The sequence below is a fragment of the Carya illinoinensis genome, chromosome 2, assembly GCF_018687715.1.
Source record: "Carya illinoinensis cultivar Pawnee chromosome 2, C.illinoinensisPawnee_v1, whole genome shotgun sequence".
Lineage (NCBI taxonomy): Eukaryota > Viridiplantae > Streptophyta > Magnoliopsida > Fagales > Juglandaceae > Carya > Carya illinoinensis.
Genome location: NC_056753.1, coordinates 23257186 through 23272580, shown reverse-complemented (window position 1 = coordinate 23272580; position 15395 = coordinate 23257186). Strand labels below are relative to the sequence as shown.

Sequence of the window (15395 nt, the reverse complement as noted above, 5' to 3'; positions counted from 1 at the left end):
AAGGAGACCGATGAGGGTGATGATCAGTCTGGATTTAGACCACCTGGTAATTATTTTTTATTTTATTATTTTAATTTTTTTATATTCATTTCCATTTCATCGTTATTAATTTTAATATTAATTTTTGTAGTAACACATGAGACGTCTAGCACCTCTGCAACATAAAAATGTGCTCAAGCCCGGGCCGCCCCAACTGTCACACCCCTTGACTCAAAGACAAGCCATAGCTGACAAGCCTCTTTAGAATGATCAATTTTTAATGATTTGTAAAAATTTTGTATTCAATAATTTGTAATGTTGATACAATGTCCTTTGGACACTTTTATGTTTGTAATTTTGTAATTGTTTAGCCTTTCAATTTTGTAATAGCTTAGTTATTATTATTAGTTTATTACGTATTAGACTCTTAGACATAACACTTTTTTTTTTCTTTTAAACTTCGGAAAATTTTTTTTTTCTTTTTTACTTATAATTTTATGGACTGAAAAATGAAAATGGTCTACAAGGTATTTTTGACTTGTGGGCCATTTTGGCCCATTGCTGAGATTTATGGGCCCAAAATGGCCCAGAAATTGCTTCTGGGCCCAAGGCCCAGAAGGGGGGGTGCAGGGGGCCGGACGGACTGGCCCCCCACCCCGTACCCCGTCATGCGGGACGGGGTACCCCGCCCCCGCACACCAGAGGCGGGGGACAGGGGGGATTTTCCCCATCCGCCCCATGCGGGGCCGGGGGGCGGGGGGGGGCTACCCCGCACCGTATGGTGCGGGTAGCACCCCTAGATTTTTCAACTAGGTAGGCAATGGGCTTCACTCTTGGACACAGCCAAGATTCAAATGTAAGTTTTACTTCAGTGTTAGTCAGTCCCACAATATAATGCATGCATCTATATTTAATTAGGGATAAATATCATTTTGCATGCCAAATAAAGTTAAGTTACACTATCTAATTAATATTTTTATTTTAATACATAAAGCTATTTTAACCCAAAATATTTAAGAGTATTAATACCACATAATTAACCATTTATCAACTGTAATTAGCGAGCGGGGTAACCAATGATCATAAACTTTTGCTGCAATTAAGAAGGTGGTGTGATAGTGGTGGTCATAAATCTGTTGCTAATATGGAAGGTTCATGGAGATCGAACAAGTAGAAGCCGAATCCGGAGGCACACATAAAAGAATTGCCAATTTTAGAGCTGTAAAATAACCAAAAAAACAAATCAACCTTCCACGTATAACAGACCGTCCATATATAGCAGCAGTACTGGTAAGAATCTGTTTCGCCGGAAACAAGTTAGTTAAGTAAATAAAGCTCAGGCACGTATAGAAAGAGAGCTCCTTTCCGATTTAATCGTGAAGCCTCCACCGGAGGCTATTATATTGCAAAACAGACAGGCTAAGAGGGTAGAGCTGAGAGATTGGTGCTGGGGTTAATTTTGAGGCGGGTGGGTACGTACGCAGGCAGGCAGGCAGGCAGCAATGGTAGTAAATATTAATATTAAAAATAATGCAGAAAGGGCTGTAGGCGTGCGTGCCATTTTCGTAATTGTGTTGTTTGCATTATCGATCGCCTGTTGCGAGGCCAAGGGTGGTCGTCATGTGGGTCGTGTGACGCCGCGTGTTGATCCTTTCCGGGGTGCTCATTTGGGTCAGACTGACATTGCCGGTCGGAACGAGAAAGTCTTTAACGTATTGCAATTTGGTGCCAAACCTGACGGAAGGAAAGATTGCACCCAGGTGATGATCACGATGATCAATTATATATGAGCATGCATGCATGCAGGCGCTTTGATCTTTTGGTCATGTGCCTATATGTATATACACAAACATGCAGGCATACACGTACAATCAATATTTATTAAAAAGCATTTAGACATTCATGATAGATTCTGATCTGATTAACCCATGTCATAAATCATGATCGATTTATTTTTCTTTGTTTTAGTTAGTTCATGAATTGCAACCATAATTTATATTTTTTTAGTTAATATCATCAAAACCCAAAGTACTTAATTAATAATTTGGATCATAAATATTTATATATAAAGATGATGAACAGATCGATCAGTTCTAATTGGATACACTTCTAGTAATTAGCTAAAGGACATGATCATTACTTTTGAATATTTGATTTTCAAACTACCTCTGAATTATAAATTTCTTCCTCAATAATATATATAACATTCACAAAATGACAAAGGTTGTTCCCTAAATAATTAACTAAGCATGATCCGATCATTTCCCACGTACGTGCAGTCTTTCGTAAGAGCATGGCGTGCAGCATGTGACTTCAAGGGAAGGTCGAGGCTACTCATCCCCGGAGGGACATTCTTGCTTTCTGAGATAGTGTTTGCAGGGCCATGCAGCGGTCCAGATCCCAAAATTGTTCAAGTTATAGGCACAGTAAAGGCAACGACCGATGTGTCTGAATATTCTTCCTCTGAATGGGTCTTGTTCGAATCCATAAATGGATTGGTTGTTACAGGTAGAGGCACTTTTGATGGCCAAGGTGCTGCTGTTTGGAAATACAATGACTGCCGCGGTAACAACAATTGCGTCCAACTCCCATCTGTAAGCATTCATGCAGCTTAATTTTTTATTACTTTTTTTGTTCCTATATATACATCTTGCAGAACTTGGAATGGTTTTTATGTATATTTGATCACTTTTTGTGTTCATTTTGGAGCAGAACATAAAGTTCAATAAGGTCACTGGCGCAGTTCTGCGAGGCATCACTTCCCTCAACAGCAAAGGGGTTCATATTTTCATCACTAACTGTGATAATATTAGGGTGCGCAAGGTTCACGTAATTGCTCCCGAAGATAGCCCCAACACTGATGGCATCCACGTTAGCCATTCCAACAATGTGAAAATAGCTAGGTCTGTCATCCGCACTGGTGATGATTGCATCTCTATGATCCAAGGAGCCACCAACGTTGCAATCAATAAAGTAGCCTGTGGACCTGGACATGGCATCAGGTAATCAATAGATCATATATGAAAGCTAGCTCATGATCGAGTTCTTCATTCTAAATTTATATCGCCTTGAATTACACTTACTGATCATGTCACATCAACATGTATAAATTATAAAGATCATGACATCTAAAATTAAAAATAGTATTCATCATCAATTAATTAATTTTCACAGAGCATGTCATCTAGAGTTCATGTGAATCTTCATTAATCCGTTCTAGCTTCCTGTTAAAAAGTTGAAATCTCACTTCTTCTTTTTCTTTTCTTTTTTTATAACAAACCTTAAACTTCATTAATCAAAAGTGGAATTATAGACATAAATCAAATCATAAGATTTGAGATAAAAAAATCTGAAATACAATCCCTCCACATATTGGCCATTCTATCAACATTTCTCACATATTGAGCAAGATAATGAGCAGCCTTGTTTGCTTCTCTATAGACATGTATAAATAAACATTTCCCAAAACAAGATGACAACTGTTTAATCTCATAATAAAGACCACCAAGCATTGAGCTTTAGATGCTATCCTGTTGAAATCTCACTTGATTTAACATGATTATATATAATTCACCCAATAACCATTATTCTAATTAACATGCAAAACCATAATTTAATTAACGAGTTAATTAATTATTCCGCTACTACTATATATAGTTGCAAGTGTATTTGGCTGGGTACTAGAAATTACAAACAGAAAAGAAAACCTGATCAGTGAAGTTTTTGCCTTTATTTGTTGGTGACAGTGTGGGTAGCCTTGGCAAGTACCCCCATGAGGAGGATGTGAGAGGAATCTACGTGAAAAACTGCACCTTCACCGGCACAGACAACGGAATCAGAATCAAAACGTGGCCGGGATCGGATCCAAGTTCAGCATCTGGGATGCTTTTTCAGGACCTCATCATGAACAATGTTAAGAACCCCATCATCATAGACCAAGGCTACTGCGGATCAAAATCAAGTGGTTGCAATAAATCGGTTAGTTTCATCCACCACATTATATATATGTTTCATTTTCGAGAACTGAGGTCGTTAGAAAATGACTTTACAATCTATATACCAGTTAAACCATGCACGCGAGTTTTACTTCTTGTAAAGTTACTCGAGATTTCTCTTTATTTTCCGCCTTGTTTCAACTTATAATTACTTAGAGATAGGAGCTAATTATTATTTCAGCAGTAAACAGCTGGTAACTGATCAATTACATCATGATCTTGTGTACGTATAACGTGCAGCCATCGCGTGTGAAGATCAGCACTGTTCATTACGTGAACATAAGGGGAACATCGGCGACACCAGAAGCTGTAAAGCTCATGTGCAGCAGCCAGTTCCCTTGCCAAGATGTTCACTTCTACAACATAGATCTTAAGTACCAGAGGAGTGGGAGCACCGCCACGTGTTCCAATGCAAAAGCAGGGTATGCTGGCAGACAAAACCCACCACCTTGCAAATAAGTTGCATGCTCTAGATCAGTACTTAAACTTGAGACTTTGAAACTACAACAGCACTCCCCTTTCACATTTTTAAAAATAATATTATTCGGCATACTCTCAATTTACTTTCATCTTATTAAGTAAAATATAACGCATTTATCATTACTAGATAATAAAAAAGTATATAATAAATGATCATTCAATAATAATAAATGTTTCACACCTTACGTAGTGAGAAAAAAGTGAAATAGTAATATGGTGTATAGAATTTTTTTTTCAAAAACATGTGTGCTTTGAGCTCATTATATATAATGCTGTTTAAATCGTTGGATGTTCCACGATTGTATTGCATTGCATTGAGATTGTAAAAGAAAAAATATTTAATTAATTATTGTTGTAACATGGTTATAAATCATGTACTATTTTATCAACTAGTTTAGAGCATGTATATACATATATACACCCACAACAAACAACTCAATCTCAATGATTTCATTTAGTTTTGTATATATATGATATGGAAAATATTTTGGACCTCTTCGATTTGGCATCGTTGTACGCCAATATTTGTTTTAACTGAATTCTTGACATATAAGTAATTCATGTTTCAACCTAGCCTTTTGTTGTGCTACAGTGCCCTGGTTATTAATGAGATGGGATGATAAATTCTCAAAACTTTTCAGCTACGCCCTGGTTATTAATGAGATTAGATCAGGAATTCTCAAAACTTTTTACAATTTTTTCTCAACCATTACTTTTTTTTTTTTTTTTATTGATAGGAACAAACATCTTCATTAGAGATAAAACGATTACAGACATTTATCAAACCATAAGACTTGAGAAAGAAATTCTGGAATACTATCCCACCACATTTCAATATCCTCTACTCTTCAAGCATTTCTAGCAAGTAGATGAGCAGCTCTATTGCCCTCTCGATACACATGAACAAAGGAAACACTTGAAAAACAATTACATAAACGTTTCATTTCTGAAAACAAATTACCAAGCATAGAATTTGTCATATCTTCCTGTTGCAAAGCTTGAACAAGGAGCAAGCAATCACTTTCCACCTCAAGAGCCGAGATTTCCATTGAAATACACATCTGCATGCCTCTAAAAACTGCTAGGAGCTCCACGGTTTCAGGATCTTCTAAAGCTAGTTCAATTTTAAATGTTACAAACTTCTAAATAAAATATAAAAAATAATACAACTTTTTAAATTTTAAAACAAAAATCATACAAAAAAAAATTATACCCAAAAAATTTTTTAACTTTATAATATTTTTATTCAATTTATTTTCTCGTTTTTCAAAATATAATAAAACATCTTAATTCAAATTATTTCATTACTATTTATAAATTGTTTCATTATTATTCACATAATTCTCATCCCATCTCATAACTCGAACATGTCCTACAGAATTCATGAGGAGATGATGATCGGCAAACTTTACATGTGTGTGGAAAGAGAGGAAATTAATGTTAACATTCCTAATATATTATTTGAGAGTGAAAAGAGAGAAAACAATGAAAAATATAAATGCCTAAGCTACAATTAATATTTATACATATATATCGAGTTAATGTAGCTCAAATCTATTTTACCTAACTCTTGCATATTAGAGCATTCTCGTTGAATTATCAATTCAAAAGTCAAAGTTTTTTCCACTTTTGTGTAATTACTCAAAACTTAAACTCTATATTAAATTAGTCAACTCACTCTCTATAATAATAAATTATTATTATTATTCTTTTATTTTTTTATCTATTTTTTAATGCATCTTTTTTTTATTTTTGATCAAATAATTTTTTATTTTTATTTCATAATATTCTCCAACAATCTCCAACAATTATTTTTATTTTTATTTTCACAATCCAACAATTTATACCATTAGCAAGTAGGGATTGTGAGGAAATTGATCATATTAATTAATTATATGACCTTGCTACAGTAGCAAGTCATATTTGTGTTTGGCCTTGGCTTTACTGTATGTAGCATGTAGCTCATGGACTGGATGCATGGCCTTGCCTTGGGATATCCAATGTAGTCCAATTTATGATTACATTAGGTAAATTAAGAGCTCAACTACCATTTGACTAATCCAATCAGATGTTCCAATGCAATTTATTTTTAGCTTAAATTAGGCAGATTTTAGAGCCCTAGCATGCATTGGATTAGTTATTTCCAAAAGTTTGGCTAATATATCACTTTTTGACTTTTGACTAATCATTCAAAACTTGAACTCTGCGTTGAATTAATCATTGCACTCCTTATAATAATAAAATATATATTTTTTATTTTTCATTTTCATTTTTAATACAATTTTTTTATTTGTTTAAATACTTTTTTATTTTTATTTTTATAATATACAACAATCATTTTCATTTTCATTTTCACTATCCAACAATCTATACGATTAGTATATCTAGCTGAACAACAAATTGTGCGAATATTTTCATTTTTATTTTCACAACCCAACAATATAGTTACGTAATGCCTAACATTATCACAAAACACATTTTGCCAACATATAACATTCTGCCCACATATAACACCCATATATAACATTCTACCTACATATGACATCATCACAAATTATCCATTCTTCACATTGTGCCCACATATAACAATAACATATAACATTCTGCCCAACTACAACACAAAACACATTCTGCCCACATATAATATTTTGCCCACATATCTAATAAATATAATGAAAAATCATTAATCCATTAAAAAGAGCCTAAATCTAACACAAAATCAATCCATTAAACTTCACCAGGTTTCTCTTCTTTTTCATGCTCTCTTCCTTTTCCATTCACTACAACTATTTCTTTTTTAATTAGTATGATGCTTTCATTTAGCCTCATCCTCAGATTTAAAAAAAAAAATCCAAAGCTTCATCAACCTTTCTTTGCACCTCCTCATCCTCACACGGATATCTCTAAATAACATCCCTAAAAATCAATCCATTAAAAAGAACCTAAAACCTCTAGAATCTATCCAGCTTTAAATAAGCACAAACCAATAAACAAAAACCCAAAAGAAGAGCAAATGAGAAATCAACCCAAATCTCCCTTAAAGTCACAAACTAGTAATAATATTTGAATCGATATAAGGTCTTGATTCTTACCCTTGATAGAGGAGCTTTGTGTGGCAATTGGATGTAGTGCAACGCTGATTGAAGAGCTTTATGTAAAGATTGGGAGAAAAATGAACCCAAGATGCAATAAAACTGAATGAATTTATGAAAATGGCAAAATAAAGATGTAGAAAATGGCAAAACAAAGCTGGTAGCATGGATGATGGAGGAGTTCAAGCAATGCCAATGTGAGTGGATGGAGGGGTTGCATTAGTGATGGAGGCACAATCACAAGAAAAAATGACCAAGAACGAGCTGTGAAGAACAATGAGTGGAGAAGAGATTTTGGGACATGGAGATGAAATTTTTCTTGATCTGTGATGAACGAATTGGCCTCGGGAGAAAAAATTTTTGAGAGAGTGGAAAAAACGATAGGAGAAGATGATGGAAACCTCATTGGTGATAGAGGGGAGATGGCGATGAAAGGAGTTGGCGACGGGGACAAGCTGGAGAGAAAAAGCAAAAGACGAGGGAGAGAACATGAAGGAGCTGTGGGAAAGAAAAAGATAAAGTAGGGTCTTGAGGAAATTTGAAAAAGAAAAAATGCATGACTTTGCTACAGTGCCAGTGATATATGACTTGTGAAATAAATTTACTATAGCTCATATGGTGGATGACTTTAATTTGACTAATTCAATATAATTTCAATGTAGCTCAAATAGTGATGATATTAGCTAAATTTATAACTTCATTGGCATTTCTTATATTTTTAGAGCAAATGCCTATTGTAATGTGAGTAATCTGGGAGTAGCCCAAAGGAAAGCTACCATTCATTTGTGGAGCTAATGTCCAACAACTATACCTATACTCTAAAAAGAGTTCTTACATAAAAAGATTATTAGTTAAGTTTTTTATCTTGATCCTTAGTTAAGTTAATTGGCCCTTTACTCCAATGTTGCCAAATAAAAATGTTATATATAAAAAATAAAATTTTATTTTTACTTCATTTCCTTTCCTTATTCCTCCATTCACTCATATTGTCTATCAAGATTTTCTTTTGCCTAGTTTTATTTTGTTTTCTTCAAAGTCGAAAAAGATAAATCTATAGTTTTCTACGACCACTAAGAAACACCCGCAACACAAACAAATTCACATATCGAAATCATTAAGAGGAAATTGTTTAGAGAAAAGTTGTGGTTTTACGAAAATCACAGCACCTAGTTCTTATGCACTACCCTCATCTGTGCGTGGTCCTCACGTGCCACCCTTTTTTATAGCTCTTCTTGACACATGCGCCAAATCATTAAACTTGCTGCTATCAGACTTTTCAAATATGATATTTGTGGCTAAAAAGAGATAAGTATGTTGCTTTCATAAACTATCACAGATTCTAAAATCTACCGAAGTTGGTCCAAACTATAATCCGTCATTTTTCACATATATTTTATTGCTTTCTTTTTTCGTTTCGTTATTGTTAATTTATTAAAAAAAAAACTCATCTTTGCCTGTTTGTAGAGAGTATCAACAATAATAAAAATTAAACCAATTACAAAAGAAAATAATGTACTTGTAAAGCACTAAATACATTATCTTGATTTATAATGTCATGTTTGATATAGAGACATTTTAAATATATATGAATAAATGATGACATTTTCATAAAAATAAAAATAAAAAATAGATCTATTTTACAGCAAAGTTAAAAATAAGCAATTATTAAAAAGATTAAAATGTAGGGAAAGTCGGGGAATAAACATTTAAAATAATTCTGCTTACTTAGCCAAAAAATAAAATAAAATAAATTTGGTTAAATCAAAATGATGTATTTTTTGAAAAAACAAAAAAAATTAATAACTGACAAATAACCTCGCAAGGTTTGAAACGCATCTAGACCAACATCAAGTTCAAGAGCTCCAGCAGCAATGGCGTACTTCACCGCCTGCCGCAGTTTAGCTTCACTTCTCACCCGACCTTTCTCTTATTCTTATTCTTCTTCACTCTTTTCTCGTTCTCGCTTCGCTCTGGCACTCCTGGTCAACTACCAGCCCCAACTCATCCCCGACTGGGTCAAAATCCCTACCCGTTCCAAGACCTCTGGGTCTGGCTACTCGCCCCTTAACGACCCGTCTCCCAACTGGAGCAACCGCCCCCCAAAGGAGACGATCCTCCTCGATGGCTGCGACTACGAACACTGGCTCATCGTCATGGAGTTCCCCACTGACCCCAAACCCTCCGAGGAGGAAATGATTAACTCCTATGTCAAAACCCTAGCCAATGTTGTAGGAAGGTACTACTTGATTCGGTTTTCGTACGATTCTTTTTTTTATTTCTTTCTTTAATTTTGGGTTTAATTTATGTGAATTTTAGTGAGGAGGAGGCGAAGAATAAGATATACTCGGTTTGTACGACTACGTATACAGGATTTGGCGCTTTGATTTCCGAAGAACTTTCATATAAAGTTAAAGGTAATTTTTTTTGGGGGGTTTTGTGACAAAGGGTTTAATTTTTCGAATCGTTTTGTCTCTAAATTTTTGGGTGTTCCATGAAATCGCTTGCTTTATTATATGGGTGCTTGAAGTGTTTAGAGTTTATGGGTTAGTGTTGTTTTATCTATATTGCGAATCATGGATGTTTGCCTGAATCAATGTACTTAAAGGGCTTAAGGGCTGTTTATATTCTTCTTTATATTTGTTTCCTGTATTTTTTTTTTTTTTTTTTTTTTTTTTTGTTTCAGTTATGAATATTTTTTTTTTTGTACCATCTCCCATTCTCCCGAATTAATTGTTGTAGATGCTTTGCCATTTGGATTGAAGGTTTCAGTGCTTGTCTAAAGCTTTCTTCTGGATCCAATTTGTGAGTGTTTAATTGAATTGGCTGGTTTTGTTATCTGGTTCTTGTGGTTGCATAGGATTACCTGGTGTACTTTGGGTGTTGCCGGATTCATATCTTGATGTACCCAACAAAGATTATGGAGGTGAGAATGGCTAAAGAGTTTAGTTTAGCAATTAGCAATGGGTTCTGTTGTAATTGCCATCCGTGATTTTATTTTGCCTTCTACTTATTTTTTTCTTGAGTTGATTTTAGGGGATTTGTTTATCGATGGGAAGGTCATCCGTAGGCCGCAATATACTGATATGAGACAACAAGCAACTAGGAGCAGGCCTCGTCCACGCTATGATAGACGCCGAGAAACAATGCAGGTTCAGAGGAGAGAGACAATGCAAAGACAGAACATGCCCCAAGGTCAGGGAGTGCCTGCACAGCCACCAACATCAATGGATAGCCAGAATTCGTCTTAGGGTGGAAGGAGGGACTGCTAATGAACCAAGAAGAATTTAACAGGAAAATGGCTGAGAATCATATAGAACTTAGAAAATTGGATTAAGGTTTGCCGTAGGATTTCTTATTTAATGCTAAGCACTGGGTTCCTTTTTGTTCTATGAGAAGCGTATACTTATTATCCAGCTTTTTTATGAGGACAAGAAATGTGAATAAATTTTCTTGCGACTTATACAATTGTGGTTCAATGGGATAATTAGATATTCTCATCATGCGTTCTGGCTTGAGAATCTCTTTTGGGGAGGGGTTATTGGTTTGTGTGGGGGAAAAGGGTGATCATATTCATCAGAATAGTTCTCCATTTTCTTATTTCATGAGTCCTGGATTCAGAACGTAATTTTATTGTGAATTCAGGACTGTTGAGAGTTTTTTTTCTTCCCCTTTTACCTGAAGAAGGGAATGTCCTGGAGAGTATGGTGTGGAGGGTGCGTTCTTTCCATTGATGAAATGGCATGAATCATGTAGCGGTATAGAGTGTGCCACCCATATTGCTTGCAAGTAGAAAGATGTAATTCCTGAATGTTATCGGAGCACACGACAGTATGATGAGCTTCTTTGCTTTCGCACTGGTGTTTTGGAGTTTTGAGACAGATGGCTATGCACTTAAAGGTGGTACTGTTACATTTCTGTTGTCCACTTGTTCAGCCATTTCACGCATGCATCTCTTCCTTCTATCTCTTGTTTATAATTTAGCTTTTCTTATTTCTTCTTTGTATATTGGATTTTGCAATTAAAATGGTCACCTGATCGCAGATCAATACATCTTGAAAACCAAATACCACAATTGCACCGAAACTCATAGATGATGTACATGTAAAGGATTATCAACAGATACAAGAAACTCACGGACACTTGGTCCATTAAAATTTTTGAACTAATTCCCTCCAAATGCACCACAATATAAGCATATGGGAGTCATCTTCCATATTGATATAATTTATCATCAACTGTCTTGTGCATCCCTGCAATTTGCTATAAAGGCTGTCACCCTTTTAGGCATAACTACTTTATCAAAACATTTCATTCCCCAAAAGCCACCTCGTTGAATCTTGATAACATTCTAGGCAAAACCCTCCTACCACAAACTCGGACTCGAAGTTAACCTATTCAAACAAAGTACTTAAGCAGACAACATATATGGGAGCAGCAGCGACCAATGAACACAGCATCGCCAAACAAGCAAGACATGTGACGCAGTCACCATGGGAAGAGCATAAATCTCCATCTATCCATCTCTCAATTACCTCAAAAGCTCTAAAAATTAGTTCTTTTATTTTAATATATAATTGCATCATGCAGTGACTAATATGCTATTGCGCCAAAACACAATATTCCAATAAATTTCTTACTTAATTGCCTTGTGTATTATGCAGTATCTATCCATCTCTCGATTGCCACAGACTAACATCACAATTTTCACACGCCAACTGCTTTTTCACGAATAAAAAAGCCATAAACACAATCAATTTCATGGAACAATACAAGGTGATTGATCAATTAAGAGAGACTTTTTCTCAAATTTAGTTATACCATTTGTTCTTGACCAAATTATAGGGACAATAAGATTATGTACAATGTACAATATATACACAGCTTGACAGAGAGTTCAGTACCCCTTCCCCCAATCAAATACAGGAATTACTCCCGATTCTCTCACCTATTTGTAAACGATACCGTATCAGCAGACCGATGTCAACCTCATCGGTACCTTCTCTCTCGCAGCGTCTCCCATCCCATCCCCCGCAATCCGAACGATCTTCTTGAAAGCGAAGTGCACGCAATTCGATAGCACAATCCAGTAGATGACCTCGTAAACGAAGTTGAAAGCGGGATCGGAGGACGATCCATCCCAATTATGCCCTCCAAAACCGTCAAAATTCCATCCCCTGCCACCGCCTCCACCGAATGGACCATCGTCGCCGCCGCCGAAAAAACCCTCGTCCTCGCCGTCCTCGGAGTCGCCGCCGCTGGAGGATTTCCGCCTCGTGCGTCGCTTTTTCCGGAGGAGTGTCCGACGAGCGGTTCGAGAGTAATTGGATCTGACCGTCGGGGGAGCTATAGCGTCAACCGCGAAAATCACGGCGGAGATCGACAGTTGGTTGTTGCTGTAGGAAGCGACGCAGTGGCGACGAAGAAGGAACTTGGCGAACCCTAGGCCTTGCGTGGTGGCCACATTTACCGTATCGACCATAAGAGAGATGTCCATGATTACTCCCTCAAAATTAATCCGGGTATCAATTGGGAAAGAGAAGAGAATAACTATGGGTTCAGAAATTTCTTTTCCCGAGAAAGTGAGGGAACATTAAAGTGGGAAAAGCACCTCAGGAAGACAATTGCAAACGGCAACGTGTTATTCATTGGCTTGAGTAAGGTGAAATTCTGAAATCAGCCGGTTCAGCCAGAACGGTTCAGGAGTCCAATCTAAACTAGTCAACAAACCGGAACGCTCATCCATTGAAATTATAATTTCGTTCCCTCGTAGTTTGACCGTTGCGTAATCTCCTTAAATTAAAAATTAAGATTGATATTATATACAATCGTGAAATATGTAAATATTATATAATTATTTTGAAAAAAATAAGATTAACGATTAAAAAGTTAGTTTTTTTTATGTAGGTCTCGTATAAATTCACATTTTTCAAAGAGACTGCGTGACGTTTGCACAACTATAATTGTAAATATCATTTCTCTTAAATTAATTAGTGTTTATAATTTTTAAAAAAAATTAAAAATACAGTATTTTTTTTTGTTATCACATAATTATAAATATATTTTTCTTTTAATAATAAAGCAATTTATAAATAAATAATAATAATATTAGATGGTCTATATCATTCTCACATCCTATTACATAAATGTCATAACAATCGATTTTAATTATTATGACATTATTTTAATATGACTATACACAGAAAATATCTAATAATTTTTTACCTGAGGTCCATAGACCTAAGAACTCCATTCCATTTGGCGACAACATATATATATATGGAGTTAAAAGGGTATCCATATGCCCTCTTTTCTTTCCCTTACTAGGAATAATGGATAGAAGGAATATAGTGACCTAAATGCATCTCTCAAAAAGGGAACATATGCCATAAATTATAGACTATGTGTTTGTTATTATGAATAATTGAAACATAAATATATGATAAATTATACTTTTTATCTATATAATATATTATCTATATAATTTTTTTTATATATAAAATAACGTTCAAACACATTAAAAATATATTATGTTTGATTAATCGTAATGCAGTCGGTGAGTGGGATGATTGGAAAGTCAACTTTGGTAACCCAATTCATGTTATGACTCAAAAATAGCAGCCTGGTCATCATCTCTCCGTTGGCGAATTGCAATAAGGTAGGCGTGCTCTCGCTCGCGTAGCCCACCTGTTTTTGCCTCATTCATTGCTTACAGTTTTCGTGAAGAAACATGATAAATATACGTCATTTTTTATAATACATTATATAATTATGTTTTAAAATGAATAATATTTTCTTTAAAATATCTTATAAAAATAAATAGTATTTTTTAAAAAAATATCTTATATAAATGAATAGTACTTTTTTTAAAAATCTTATATATAAGTAACATCACTTTACAAAAATGCCATTACTTTAAAACATGTTTTTTTTTGATAAGTTACTTTAAAACATGTATTATGAAAGAAAAATGATATTTGCAGTCGTGGTTGTGCAAATATCGCGTAATCTCTTTAAAAAAATGAATTAATACAGATACACATGAAAAAAAATTAACTTTTTAATCGTTGACTCCACTCTTTTTCAAAACGATTACTCGGCGTTTACACACTCTACTACTGTATGTAGCATTACTCGTTATAAAATATATTGTACATGTATATATCATTATTCATTCGTGAAATCATCGCTTTTGTGAAGGTATGTTTTAATGTTAAAAAGTATTTCAGATTATCTATAAATAACAGTAAAATAGTTTATGAATAATAGTAAATAGTTTATAAATAGTACTGAATTGACTAACTGCACCACGAATAAATAAATTTAATTATTTGTATTATATTTTTAACATTCTACTTCACATGTGGACTAAATTTCTCCTCATTGAGTAAACCTAATGCATATAATATTTAATAAAATATGATAGAATATAGATTTAGGATTCAAACTTAAGATTTCTACTCTGATATTATATGAAATAGATTTGATTATTTGTATTGTATTTTTAATATTCTCCATATGGTTACTTGTACTTTAGTAATGTTTTAGCTTTCCTTACCTCATTTATTTATTTATTTTAATACAGATTTTATTATTTATACATTCTATTTTTTGTTAGAAAATGATGTTGTGATTTTTAGACAAGTGTCACATGTTTATTAGTTTGTGATAAAAATAGCTTGTTTATATTTTTGAGTCAAATATAATCAGCAAATAATAAAATTAAAAGTGAAAAATAGAAACTATTTTAATACTAAAAAATCATTTTTATTTATAATTTTTATTTACATAACAATTTAAATTTAAAATTTAAGTTCAAATTTAAAAAAATTAATAAATTACATAATACGTA

General features: G+C 34.3%; 3 protein-coding genes across 3 annotated transcripts; 2 read left to right on the top strand and 1 right to left on the bottom strand.

The window, feature by feature from the left end:
* Positions 1-1281: 1281 nt before the first annotated feature.
* Positions 1282-4526, top strand: LOC122294655 (exopolygalacturonase-like). The gene is made up of 5 exons (XM_043103557.1): positions 1282-1739; positions 2259-2573; positions 2692-2981; positions 3726-3957; positions 4215-4526. Exons 1-5 carry the CDS (start codon positions 1482-1484, stop codon positions 4431-4433), a joined length of 1314 nt encoding a protein of 437 aa, XP_042959491.1. The 5' UTR covers positions 1282-1481; the 3' UTR covers positions 4434-4526.
* A 4824-nt stretch (positions 4527-9350) lies between these two features.
* On the top strand, positions 9351-11011 carry LOC122300403 (multiple organellar RNA editing factor 3, mitochondrial). Its single transcript, XM_043111033.1, has 4 exons — positions 9351-9782; positions 9863-9960; positions 10404-10469; positions 10580-11011. Exons 1-4 carry the CDS (start codon positions 9418-9420, stop codon positions 10792-10794), a joined length of 744 nt encoding a protein of 247 aa, XP_042966967.1. The 5' UTR covers positions 9351-9417; the 3' UTR covers positions 10795-11011.
* A 1312-nt stretch (positions 11012-12323) lies between these two features.
* Positions 12324-13223, bottom strand: LOC122300404. The gene has a single exon (XM_043111034.1). The coding sequence runs from the start codon at positions 13038-13040 to the stop codon at positions 12513-12515; it is 528 nt and encodes a 175-aa protein (XP_042966968.1). The 5' UTR covers positions 13041-13223; the 3' UTR covers positions 12324-12512.
* Between the last annotated feature and the right edge of the window lie 2172 nt (positions 13224-15395).

Bases quoted from the DNA above. Each gene is read 5' to 3' on its own strand.
- LOC122294655 (XM_043103557.1), top strand. From the start codon at position 1,482: ATGGTAGTAAATATTAATATTAAAAATAATGCAGAAAGGGCTGTAGGC. The intron at 1,740-2,258 runs GTGATGATCACG...ACGTACGTGCAG, and splicing joins GAAGGAAAGATTGCACCCAG to TCTTTCGTAAGAGCATGGCG. The intron at 3,958-4,214 runs GTTAGTTTCATC...TATAACGTGCAG, and splicing joins CAAGTGGTTGCAATAAATCG to CCATCGCGTGTGAAGATCAG.
- LOC122300403 (XM_043111033.1), top strand. From the start codon at position 9,418: ATGGCGTACTTCACCGCCTGCCGCAGTTTAGCTTCACTTCTCACCCGA. The intron at 9,783-9,862 runs GTACTACTTGAT...TGTGAATTTTAG, and splicing joins CTAGCCAATGTTGTAGGAAG to TGAGGAGGAGGCGAAGAATA. The intron at 10,470-10,579 runs GTGAGAATGGCT...AGTTGATTTTAG, and splicing joins ACCCAACAAAGATTATGGAG to GGGATTTGTTTATCGATGGG.
- LOC122300404 (XM_043111034.1), bottom strand. From the start codon at position 13,040: ATGGACATCTCTCTTATGGTCGATACGGTAAATGTGGCCACCACGCAA.